The sequence below is a fragment of the Phoxinus phoxinus genome (genome assembly GCF_949152265.1).
Source record: "Phoxinus phoxinus genome assembly, chromosome: 22".
Classification (NCBI taxonomy): Eukaryota; Metazoa; Chordata; class Actinopteri; order Cypriniformes; family Leuciscidae; genus Phoxinus; species Phoxinus phoxinus.
Genome location: NC_136897.1, coordinates 24286771 through 24300146, shown reverse-complemented (window position 1 = coordinate 24300146; position 13376 = coordinate 24286771). Strand labels below are relative to the sequence as shown.

The window sequence follows — 13376 nt, the reverse complement described above, 5'->3', positions numbered from 1 at the left end:
TAAACAGATGTGCACATTTTCCTTTTCTTCTAAGTTTAAAAAATAAGAACATCACATGAAAAATATTTAACATTAACAAAGAACACTACAATTCTGTGTATTTATTTTATGTAAGTATTTATTAAAACAACCAAAAGACTTGAAACAGAATGATTACTGAGAAATGCATAAGATTAACTTATGAAAGTTTGCTACAGTGCAATAGCAACTTTTGTCTCTGGTAATAACTAGGTTTTACAATGTCAGAGATAGGAAAAGCAAAATAAAATCATGTATGAAAAAAAAATGTGGGACTAAAGCTGATCAATTTAGCTAGCTTTTTTCTAATGGATCATTCATTCAATCAATTTAGAAATGTATTCAAATGATTATCTAATAAAATAAATATCAAAAATATTTGTATTCATTCATTTCCTAAATTATTTAACTTTAGTTTTTATGTAGGCTATTTTTATGTTTATTTTTACGTACTAGCTGTATTCTTGTATGTATTGTATGTGTTCATTTCTAAATGACTGTTCTTTCGCACAGCTCTTCATCTGTCAGAGATATGCAGTGGTTGAGAGGGGCGTGGTCTTTGTCTTGTAGGAGGGGCGTTTGAGCTTCATCGCGATTTTTTGCCTAGTGCGCCATTTTGGCTCCTGAGCGAGACGCGTCGTGTGATTGGGCTCCAAGCGCCGCTATCGGAGCCAATCAGAGGTGCATCGGGCGGCGGCGAGGACGGTGAGTGAGCGCGGCTGCTGGGAGGGGACGGGACTCGGTCGGTTAGCTGGGGATTGGTGTGTGACGGACCAACCAAATGACTAAAATCATTATAAACAGGAATAGTGTGGATTGTGTATGTCAAGGTCCACTCAGTGGACGGCATGCACGTGTATCTATCTAATTATGTGATTAAAACGATAAACAATTTCGAGATATGGTTTAATTTTGTTGTTTTTCCGTTAAGCAGCGCTGGCGTCTCATATAGGCCCAGTTTTAGGCCAGTCTTTGTTGTATATTTTCCTGACTTTCGCAGGGTCTAAAATGTCGATTGAAGCCAGTATGTTGAAGTATTGGTTTTAATCAACCGAACGAGGGTTAATAAGTCTTAGTATTTGATTGTCTTTAATCATTGGTTTGCTAAAAAAAACACGCTAGTGCATGAGGACACGGAGATCGATGTGCAGCGGCAGCAGTGTTAGACAAAGATTTAGTATTTGTATTATACCATATAAACACTGCAATATTGAGTAGTCTTATTTAAAATGTGGTGTTTAACGGAGAAAGAATTTCGTTTGTGAGAAACATGCATGTTGCAACACAACAAACACGTCAGTGACGATACAAAGACCCGACGGGTGAAACTGAAGAACATTAGATACATTTAATGGTAATAGAAACTAACACCGAAACCCAAACAGTGTTTTTGGCTTTGTGCTTTTAGTTAGACAACCATTTTCTCGTCGTTTCCTATATTTTTTTTATATTACTGTAGTAAATCTACAAGCAAGGTCAACAACAATATTTTTGTAATGTCATTCAGCATAGCATTTCTATTTCAATCATATAGGATACTATTCGCATATATTTCATGTGCAGAATAAAATCTGATTATAACAGATTTTTCTTTTGCTTCTCAGTTTAAAAAGTATGAAGACAACATAAAATCAAATGCTTTTCATTAACAGAAAATGGTGTCCCATTCCTTACAGCTTTTTTCTAACTGAATACTCTTTTTTTTTTTTTTAAGCATGCAAAAACTTCAGGACACAAAACGAAATGATATTGAGAGATAAATATCACACTAATAAAGGTTCTTACAGAACATTATAATATCTTGTTTTTCTTGTTTTTTTATGCATGTTTCATATTTGAAATCACTCTGGGAGAGGGAGTAAGAATAACCATAAAATTGATTCTATCTTAAAAATATATATTTTTAAATGTTCTTAGTGTGTTTGTAACATGATACAGTTGTGGTATCAAATGGTATTACTTTGATATACACATTGATATTATTTGTGTACCATTTATATTTATATGGTACTCCAAAGTACTTAAAAGAAAACCATTGTGCTACAAATCTAAAGTTAAAATATTTTCACTTTTTTGTAGGATAATTAAATAAGTCCAGTAAACTATAAACTTGCAAAGGTTACAGGGAATTAATTTAATAGACAGTATTACTAGAAATGACAAAAATAATAATACATTTTTTTTTATTCCAATTATTTTTTGGGGAAAACATGAATACAAATGTAGGATCTGCTCACTAATATCATAAACAGAGATAATAATTTAAAGAGCTGACTAAAATAATGTATGTTGTAAACCAGCAAACCAGTTAAGCATTATCTTTTAAGCTTCTTTCATTAGATGCATGTGCTGTTGCATAAGAGATCAGATTAATGCAACAACATGTTGTTGCTTTTTTTCCCCAGACTTAAGTTCCATTTTGATCTCATCTCTCATAACCCGCAGAAGTCAGACGGCAAACATGGAGCAGTACACCGCCACGACAACTAGTGGAGAGCAGATAGTGGTGCAGACCAACAGTGGACAGATCCAACAACAGGTAATGTGTGAAACTTATGGACAATATCTGATAATGATGTACTCTATTGAAGTCTGTACTTCGAAATGTAGTAATAAAGCATCTCAGTGTGGTATAAAACCAAAGGAAAGTTTTTGTGTGTGTTTTTACTAATCTGCGAGTCACACTAGTCAATATGTAGTATGGTGACAGTCCCTTATCTCTGGCCCAGGGCACAGTGACTGCGGTGCAGTTGCAGACTGAGCCTCAGGTAGGCCAGACTGCAACCCAGCAGGTTCTTCAGGTAGTGGTTGGCTTTCTGAGCCCCTCTGCTGTCTCCAAATCCCCATGCATGCCATTTCAACTCGCATCGCCTCTGATCTGAGTCTGAGATCAGTTTGCTAGTATTGCATTGTAATAATGACGAATGCAATGTTAAGGTATCATATATCTGTGACCTGTGTGCTTTTTGCATCTGTCTCAGTTTAAGTGTATCACTCACTATGATTTACAAGATTTTCAGTGTCCAAAGAACAACCACATGCATGAGTTTTTAGCATGCTTTGTTTTGCAAACTGCATTATAAAATCTCCAAAAAGTACCGAACAGCTGCACCACCAACGTTTTTGCATTTCAGACATTCACATGCACTGCATTTTCTTGCATGCATCTGTGTTTTGCATTGCCTCAATGTATATCATAATGAAACAAACTGAAATATTTCATATTCTTATGCCTGTAATGTATGGAAGCCCATTTGTGCCACAAAGTCATAAATCATAAATCACAAGTCATATAAGTCATAATTATGACATAAAAAGTCGTAATTATGATACACAGTCATATTTATGAGATGAATAGTCAAAATTATAACTTAAAAAGTCAAAATTATGACAAAAGTCAAAATTATGACATACTACGTCATAATTATGAGATTAAGAATTATGACTTAAAAAGTTGCAATTATGACGTCAAAAGTTGAAATTTACTTAAAAACTCAGAATGATTACAAAAGATCGAAATTATGACAAGTCTTCATTAATTTATGATATGAAAAGTGAAAATTATGACACAAATTTAAATTACAGTATATAAGATTAAAAAGGCATAATTATGATTTAAAAAGTAAAAATTATTACATACTAAGGCCACCAAAATTCTGACGTAAAACTGATTGATTTTTATTGATTTGACTGATTTAGTATGTAGTCATTTTTTACTTTTCTCTCTTATGTGTCAGAAATGGGCTTCCAAAGGTAAATTATCTCAAAGTTTACATAAAACAAGTTATTTATTTATTTTCCATGCTTCCTCTTCTAAGGTCCAAGGGCAGCCTCTTATGGTACAAGTCAGTGGGGGTCAGCTCATCACTTCCTCTGGGCAGCCCATAATGGTACAGGCCATGACAGGAGGACAAGGTCAAACCATCATGCAAGTACCAGTATCTGGTACACAGGGGCTGCAGCAGGTGAGTGGAGCTCATTTACACCAACTTATTCTTTAATACTTAAGTAATGCTATATAGCAGTGGTTCTCGACCAGTTCAATTGATTTAAAATAAGACAAAACATCAGAAAATCACGATATTTCTTATTTTAATTCAACTTTTGTTTTTGAAAAAACAGGATTCCCACAGTCTTGGAAAACCTGGATAAACGAGGAAGCCTTATTTTAACAGTGTGATTTCTAGACTTGGAAATACATGTAAATGAATACAATTGTATAACTCTATGGGAATTTTTTAAATAATTCATATTATGATAAGCTCTAAAATATACTTGTGAGTAAAGAATTTTAAATAATCTTTTCCAGTAAATTAGCAACAACTGGAAACATCATGCAGTCTACATCAAAAAGGTTGAGAGCCACAGCAGTATAGTGTGTTCCATCAAGATAATTTTGGGGATGTAATTGTAATGAAATGACTAAATTTGCCACAGTTTCAGTTGGTACAACCCAGTCAGATCCAGCTTCCTGGTGGACAGACTTTACAGCTACAGGGTCAGCAGGGACAGACCCAACAAATCATCATTCAACAGCCACAAACTGCAGTCACTGCAGGACAGAACCAGGTATCCTACGATATATTCCAGGTTTGCTAACTTCATTTTGACACATATTTCAACAAACATAAAGGAGCACCTGCTAGAAGCATCTCTTGCAGTTGAATACGCGAGTTCATGGTAAATAAACACTCGTCCTTTGTATATTCTCAGGGTCAGCAGCAGATCACTGTACAGGGTCAACAGGTGGCTCAAACCGCTGAAGGACAGACGATCGTTTACCAGCCTGTTAATGCGGATGGGACCATCCTGCAGCAGGGTAACACTGAAAACAAAACACTAACCCATAAACATCATGCACTTTTAATCAGTTAAAAGTTAGTCATACTTTCAACAGACACTTCATATGATATGCATTTTTTTATGTTTCCATCCAGGAATGATCACCATTCCAGCGTCATCTTTAGCAGGAGCTCAGTTAGTCTCAGCTGGATCCAACACAAACACCACGAACACCGGCCAGGGCACGGTGACGGTCACTCTTCCCATGGCGGGAAACATGGTCAATGCTGGAGGAATGGTCATGGTGAGTATTTCTGGTCACTTTTATTTGTAACCGAAAGGGACTTCTTGCTACACACAGATTATATATTTAGGCCATATTTCCTAAGATTTGTGTGTGTGTGTGTGTGTGTTTATAATTGAATCAGATGGTCCCAGGGGGTGGCGGGTCGGTTCCCACCATGCAGCGCATTCCTCTTCCTGGAGCAGAGATGCTGGAGGAGGAACCTCTGTACGTCAACGCTAAACAGTATCACCGGATTCTCAAAAGGAGACAAGCCCGTGCCAAACTAGAGGCTGAGGGCAAAATACCCAAAGAGAGAAGAGTATGTATCATTTTACTGCAATAACTAATGCTTTATCTGCAGTGATAAATATAATATATATGACTCATTAACATATTTAATTTGATTTCCATTCTGAAATGTGATTGACGGCATGTACGCGAATAATCCTGTACCTTGACCACCTCTTCAATATGTTTTCCCTTCCAGAAATACCTGCATGAGTCCCGTCATCGTCACGCCATGGCCAGGAAGCGTGGAGACGGTGGACGCTTCTTTTCTCCGAAGGAAAAAGAAGAAATGGCCATGCAGGCTCTTAAGGTGAGCGAGGGGCTTGAGCTCAGCTCTCATTGGCAAGCCACCTCTGCCCCGCCTCTGGGGTGACCTATCCAATCCCAGCCCGTGTCCCACACGAAAGACTGAACTCGCTGTACACACCTAATTTAACTTAGATCATCCATACGCTGCGGCTCTGTGCCTGAGCTACCTCATGCGTCTGTGACATATTCATGTCCCAACTGTCTCTGTCTGTGAGTTTATTGGCATTTCCAACTACTAGTTAAACTGAACATGCATACTAAAATCTTAGTATATATGTTCTAGTATATAGTTTGAGCAAATATAATGTACAGCTTATTCCCATGTTTGTAACTGCTGTGCTTTTAATTCCTTTAATAATTTCATTATTTAGCTGCACATGTTAGTGTGCAGCCTAAAGATATTATGTTTGAGCTCTGCTAATGGGAAACGGCTTCTGTCAGAAAGCTTCAGCTGTAAACATGGGTGATTAGCACATTTGACCCTGTCAATGTTAAAGGTTTCTGGTCTTAAATGTCTAACTGCTACTTTAAAGGGAAATCTTCAGCCTTGACATCTTTATCCTGTCTGCATTTCTGCCGTTTGTCCTTCCATGCTGTAAATACTCACTGGATGCTAAGATGTATTAAGCTGTGTTTATTTGTCCTTTATACCATCTTACTGGTATGAATAGTCATTCAAAATGATCTGTTTTCATTTGTGATGTATGGCTTGGCTTGCACCTTTCAACGCTCTTCGGTCTTTGCCCAAAGCTCTGGCTTTGTTTTTGCTTTTGCCATTTTATGTTTCTTACAGCGGGCTGTATGTGGGCTCTTGTTTGCATTTTACATTACAGTTATGTTTGTTACTTGATGATATATGCTCTTTTTATGCAAATAAACCATTGTTCTTGATTTATACTTTGTTAGTAATGCCTTGCAGTTTTTTTACATGCTGATGAAGAGTTTTCCCCGTGTTAAATATTCAATTTCTATTGTGCAAAGGTTTGCATATAAACAAATTCTTCAATATAAAATGTAATATATTTTTAGGCTCATCAGTAGATGAATAAATCTCATAGATGGTTTGAAATGTATTTTAGAGTTGAGTCGATCACTAATATTTTGTGTATCAGACAATTTGATCACTAGAAGAACATTCTCATGGTTCAAGCAGGTAAGAGTTCACTCAACACCAGTCATCCCCTAATAGCACATCATATTGCTGAAATTTTCCTCATCTTTGTTTATCTTCCTTTCTCCTCACAGAAATGTGAGCAGGATCAAGCTGAAGAGGACACCGTGGGCCAGATGATTCAGGTGGCATAAGCTTCCCTTTCCTCCACGGTTTAGTCAGTCCTTTATACTCAACAAAAAATGAGACCCTCTTCATTCCAACACATGTTTTTTTACTTCCCTGAAGCCCTGTTTATAATATGCTTCATTTCCGTTCTCGTATAGACTGAGCAATTGTTTTAGTTATCCAATACTGCCAGGTAGAACATGGAGATATTGGGAATTTTACGTTTTTAAACCATCTCACAAGGCTAAACGATGTACAAGTTGTTTGCTGTATTCATGAGCAAAGTTTTTTTTTTTGTTCATTTTAGGGTCAAATGTATTCATGATTTGTATAGGCATTTCATTCCACTCCATTTCTTTATTTAATCAAAAACTAACATATGACATATGCATTTTAGTTTTGTTCTATGGGATGTGCCACTGGTTGTTTTTCAGTATACTGGATCAGACTGTGAAATGTTACGATTCTCTATGCACCTGCGCTTTTTAGTTGATCGGCCAACCTTTTGTACGTCCACCCGCACTGAAACATCTCCCTTTATTGAAAACCTTCAGTTATCTCTTTTGTATTTTCTACTTGTGTCTTCCTTGTTTGAAAATAAAGGTTGACATTCTGTACATGGTTGCAAAAACTGCTTTTTAAACTTTAATGCAACATTTTAGACATCCAATGAAACACTGACACGTCAGACAATTTTTAGCATCTACACATTCACTTGGTATGTGTCAAGCCATGTTTGTGTTTTCCTTTTCCAAGTAACAGACACACCCGTTTGATTGCCATTATTTATAGATCCATGATGCATCTGTACCCTGAGCTCTACTGGAGTCTTCGTATTAGAGTTAAAGGGATAGTTCACTCAAAAATGAAAATTCTGTCATCCTTTATACTTTTAAGTTCCACAGAAGAAATTAAGTCATTCAGAATGATATGAAGGTGAGTACATTAAAATGTTTTGGGTGAACTATTCCAGAATTTTGAATGTGCTTTAAAATGTAATTTTGAACTGAAGAGCATTTTAAAATGAGAAGTGCATGGATCTGATCTCCCCAGCACTAGGGTGCGCTAGAATGGAGCGAATCAGATTAAAATGTCTATGGCAGATTGATTGTTTACACTTAAAGCTGAGTGAGTGCGTTATATAACTGAATCAGCACTTACTGTTATTTTGAAGGCCTCATATTAGCATATGAAGAGTGAGCCATTTAATTGGATAGTTGGGAACAATTGGTTATATTTTTAAGTGATGGGGCTTTTGCCTTGAGAATACTTCAAAGAACACACAATGTGTCCTCAATGCAATGCAAAACAGGTCATCAGAATACACAATAGATGCTAATAGCCGTATGTTTAACCATAATCATTAACCAAAACACAGGATTTCTCAACCCGCACCAGCTGCAAACATGTTTTATGGCACCATTGGTAGGAAATTAAGAAATTACTTAATAAAATGAAAAACATTGATGAAGTCTGTATAAAAAACACAGGGTTAGTTAATCAGAAAATGAATATTCTGTCATCATTTACTCACTCTCACGTTGTTCCCAACCAGTATTACTTTATTTCTTTCATGGAACATAGGTAATACAAATTACAAAAAGCTCCACAAAAGAAGGACAATGTGGGGTTTGAACAACGTGACAGTGAATAAATGACAGAATTTTCATTATTGGGTGATCTGTCACTTTAAAAATACATTCATACATAAGCAACCTTCATGCATTTCCAAATATCTTTTTCTTGTCAGTCTTTGGCAGTGAGTTAACATTCATCCCGCTTAGCGTTTGGGCATGGTCCCCCTTGACATGCACCAGGAGCCAGATGGCCGCACATCTGCCCAAAAGTTCAATGTGAATTCCCATTTGAATTGATTCAACCGATTCCAGTGAATGTTTCTCATTCCCGTGAGAGAACAACATTAATCCCTCTGCAGCACTTGGCTACGCTTTGGAAGAAGGGTAGGATGATTATGTCTAAAATGCTGCTCCATAAAGTTTGCAACCACCCGGTGTTTATCAAGACAACCTGCACACATGGCGTAAAGAACCTGAAACAGAGTAAAAAGTGAAAGCTTAGATTTCTTTCTCTGAATTGAAATAAATAAGCAGCCTAATAAAAATGTCTTACACCTGGGGAAAAAAATCTGTTAAAATTTGTGTTTAGTATGTTTCATATCTATACGCAGGAAATTATGCTGGAGATTTTAGCATGACATACCAATTGCAATCATAATGTATATATTTTTAAAGTTGCCTTTCCATAATATTCGGTGTACCATGATGTGCATTCCTGTGCTGGCAACGGCAAGGTCATGGGTTTGATTCTCAGGTAATATAGCCTAAGTCGCTTTGGTTACAAGCATAAATGTAGCCTAATTGCGCATATACCAGATGTGAACGAAGCTGAGGATGGCCAAAAGAATCCCAGCAATGAGGGACACTGGAACAGCCAGCAGAGCCGTGATGATACGGTAAAACCAGACCCGGGACACTTCGAAAAGAGCATGACTCCAGATCCACACCCGGTCCCCACTGCGCACCGACACCGGCTCTGCTATCACATCCTCAAACCTAACCTGTCGGAAGAGAAAATTCAGTAAAGTAGCATCTTTTGCTCGCCCTCATCTACCTTAAATTGAAAATGTCGCTTTAATGATAGTCGGGTCACCTGACAGCCATCTTGGAAAATGCACCATGTTTTTATTCATTTTAGTCCATATAAACACTAAAGTTACATTCAAATACTGTAGCCCTATTTTACACAAACAGGGAAAGAAGCTGGCTAAACTAATATTGGGTACGCTACCAACATACATGAATACACCAATGAACCTGCCAACAGTAGTCATAAATCATGATTTAGATTTGATTTTACATTTTAGACATGAATCTACATTTAAAGGGGTCATGACATGAGAAACCAAATTTGCCTTGATCTTTTGGTATATAAGTGGTCTTTGTACCATTAAAACATCCTGCAAGTTTCATAGCTTAAGACGTCCTCCCCATTATAAACGAATCATTTATTTAATCAAGCTCTAAATACAGCTCGTTCTGGATCCATGGTAAGAAGTGACGTCACGGTACGAAGTGACGTACCAGCGTTTGCATAGACTGCCTCCAGCAGAAGACAACTACGCTTTAAGCGCAAGGCAACTACGCTCATTTCGTATCGTTGTCGCGCCCGCGCGCTGCGCGCCTCACAAGTGTTCAGTCGACGGAGAGCGAGTGGGTCTGTGTACAGGGAAATTACGATGCCACGCAGATGTGCTGTTCCTGGCTGTGGACAAACAACATCTTTGAATACGCTGGCGAAAGATCCAGTCGTCAGGGAAAAATGGATGCACTTTATTTTTTGCGGACGTCTCAGTCACGGCAGTGTTAGTTTAAGCGTTTGTTCTATACATTTGAAGGATGACTGTTTTGAGAACAAATCCCAAAATGATGATGGCTTTGCCAGAAAACTGTTGCTCAAAGATAAGTCCGTGCCGACTATTCTGGGCTCAACAACGAAGACGCAAACTGTAAGTAATGTATTTAAAACTTTAAACAACTTTTTAAATACCGCTGAATCCGCAAATGTTCTGGCTGGGGGCGTTAATAATTGATGCATAGGCACTGACGTTAGCCAATCATAACAGTGGGCGTTAACACTGAACTCTTAAAGGGGAAACACCACCAAAACAGACTGTTTGAATCAGAGGATGAGAAACAGGGTGGGAAAAGGTCATAAATCACTACATTTTAAAAGTTTTTTGTAAAAAAAACTATAGTAATACTATAATTGCACCTAAGGGAACATAATAATAATAAATAAATAAAAACATGTCATGACCCCTTTAAATGTAGAAAGCTTCTGCATGAACACAGGGCAAGACAAAGCTGGCTAAGCTAACACTGGATACGCTAATTTTCACTAACATCACCAATATACCTGGCTGACAATGGTAAAAAATTATAAATGTTGTTGTTTTTTTTAAGCTCATATTAGGCTAATAGTTCATGTATGTACTACTGTAAACCAGCTTGGCTGTTTGAAATGAAAGGCGGGACTTTACTACAGCTCCGAAACGAGGGTAAAGTTAGGTCTATATTTATTTCTCTACGTCTTCTCTTCTCCTATTTCTGTTTGTGGTACTACACAGTATTTGGTATGCATTTCAACCTCTTTAAGTATTTTAAATTGAATACTGCAATCTGCAATTCAGTATTAGCAGTGGTTCATAACATAAACAATACAGTAGCCCTAAAGCTAAAAGTAGGTGTGTAATTTGTCTGGTCAGCTCATTCAAGAAGCGGTTGCTATTATTGTCTACATCATTGAAGATATTCACACATGTTCTTCTAATCCATCTCCTGCTACCAGCTGTGCTTGTCTTCAATGTCAAGATAATGTGCTTTCCTTTGGATCCAGAGTAGATTCAAATTCAATCTAATTCAACAAAATCTAAATGTCATTGAATTCAAAGGTTTTAGGAATATGATAGATCAAACTCTGTATTTCCCAGTACAAATGTCAAAAAAATCTTAAATCAAGATTTACTTGAGAAGGAGAATGACTTGAGATATTAAGTCATGTTTCCTGAAACCAAGCAATAGCCTATCTTGTCTTTTTTTGTTGTTGAAAATTCATCAATATTAAGCAAGAAAAAAATATCCGTCAAAAAAAAAAACCTTTTAAATGAATATATTTGTTTTAGTTTTAAGCATAATTATTATTTTTCCAGAAAACAAGACTTAATATCCTGTCATTTTCTGAAGAAAAAGATCGATAAATTAAAAGTTGATGCATAAAAGAAGAAAATATTGTTTTTTTATATATATTATTTCCCTTTGACATATATTTTCTTGTTATACGAATAAAATTAATAAATGTTACTCAATTTCTTTTATTAAGTCTTGTTTATCAATATGGTTATGACAAAGAATCCTGTTTTGAATCCCTTTGATACAAGTTTTTTTTTTCTCATTTACAGATTTTCAGTCTTTAAATCATGTTGCTTCTCAAGTAAATGTGTCTTGATTTAAGAATGTTTAGATGTTTGCACTGGAAAACAAGATCATTTGATGGCATGGAGATTTTGAGACTGTATCTAAACACTCCCTAATATAAATAGTTTGTCATGATTCCACCAAGCACTATTATTTTCCTTGAAGGTCCAAAGCTCCACAGCAGTCACTGTCACCATCAAAAGTGACATTCTATAGACTCTATAGTTCGGACATGAACCGCTTACCTTAAGACACTCATTTATCTGTCTTGGGTCCCGTTCATTGATCAGAGGCCTGGTGTCACTCTGTGTAGAGATCACATCTTCTTCTTCCTCTTCCTCCAGGACGGTTTCCAGCTGCGTCTTCCACGTCTGTTGTCCCTCGTCGTCCTCTCCATCCCCTGCATCCCTCAGGTCGATCTCAGTTTCGCTTGCGTCCGTACTCTGCATCATGGTGCCCGTCATCAATATGAAGGTCGTAAGGTCATAAAGAGGAGCATCAACAGCATCAAACCCCGCATAAACAGTTTCACACACTCTCACACATATACACTGTGAATGGAGAGCCGAAGTGCTGTCTTGAAGCTGAAACAGGGATATGGGATATATTAGGAAAGTGACCGTGCCCTAGCAGGCATTCCCAAACAGGCCCCAATGGGAAGATGCCAGCCCCCACTGATACATCTGCTATAAATACCCCATTAGTGACTGGTCAAATACAGGCCACTGGTTATAAGCTTAGAAGAGCTCTTAAAAAAACCTGCGGGTCAAGAACGGAATGACATTTATGAACGGACGCATTGATTTTTCAGCACTGATTGGGATTTAGTTAGATCAGTGTGGAGTATTGCGCTTGTAAATTTGGTCTACTGATTATAATATTAAACACTTTGGACATTATTAGTGAATGAGTATGTGGCTTTTTTGTCTTTTAGCATATGTCTGATTGTTTCGAGGCCATCCATATACTAAACGTTTGCAAAGTAAACTTTTAGCAGATATGTATTTGAAAAGGCTTGAAAACGCAGCCAGAATAATTCATATTAATAATGTTATTTTATTATATAACAAAATATACACAAAATGTAAAACTCAGAATTTAGAAGTTAGTAGGCTATTTAGGAAAGGACCAGTGTTATTACACTTTTGTCAAATGTAAAAAAGTTTTAACTGAAATATTATAAAGTTACCAAAAAGCAACGTTTCTCGTTTTCATTTAGTTTCAATTTATACCTTTTTTTAAAAGACAAAAACGCACAACATAATTGCTAAAATATTACCTAAAATTCAAATGAAATGGAAATTGTTTTCAAATAAATTATAGCGCTTTCACATGTACTACTGTACACCCAAAGCGCTTTACAATCATGTCGGGATCTCTCCTCTCCTCAAAATGAAAACTAATTCAAAGTATTAATAAA

General features: G+C 36.7%; 2 protein-coding genes and 1 long non-coding RNA gene across 23 annotated transcripts; 2 read left to right on the top strand and 1 right to left on the bottom strand.

Moving 5' to 3' along the window:
• The first annotated feature begins 590 nt into the window (after positions 1–590).
• nfya (nuclear transcription factor Y, alpha) lies at positions 591–7587 on the top strand. Of its 21 annotated transcripts, XM_079596725.1 has the most exons (10): positions 616–723; positions 2424–2557; positions 2748–2819; positions 3837–3983; positions 4456–4608; positions 4732–4837; positions 4956–5104; positions 5229–5405; positions 5574–5684; positions 6929–7587. In XM_079596725.1, exons 2-10 carry the CDS (start codon positions 2480–2482, stop codon positions 6986–6988), a joined length of 1053 nt encoding a protein of 350 aa, XP_079452851.1. In that variant the 5' UTR covers positions 616–723; positions 2424–2479; the 3' UTR covers positions 6989–7587. The 21 variants fall into 21 exon arrangements, with proteins under 21 accessions (XP_079452857.1, XP_079452845.1, XP_079452851.1 ...); XM_079596715.1 differs by lacking the exon at positions 2748–2819; XM_079596724.1 differs by lacking the exon at positions 2748–2819 and having other exon boundaries at positions 4456–4587; positions 6929–7578.
• cav4a (caveolin 4a) lies at positions 7584–12420 on the bottom strand (the record flags this gene model as incomplete). The annotated part of the gene is made up of 3 exons (XM_079596735.1): positions 7584–9012; positions 9353–9540; positions 12202–12420. The coding sequence occupies 3 exons, from the start codon at positions 12418–12420 to the stop codon at positions 8862–8864; spliced, it is 558 nt and encodes a 185-aa protein (XP_079452861.1). The 3' UTR covers positions 7584–8861.
• LOC306990198 lies at positions 10810–12860 on the top strand. Its single transcript, XR_013795834.1, has 3 exons — positions 10810–10911; positions 10990–11040; positions 12301–12860. It is a non-coding gene; the product is annotated as an uncharacterized lncRNA (long non-coding RNA).
• Positions 12861–13376: the final 516 nt, after the last annotated feature.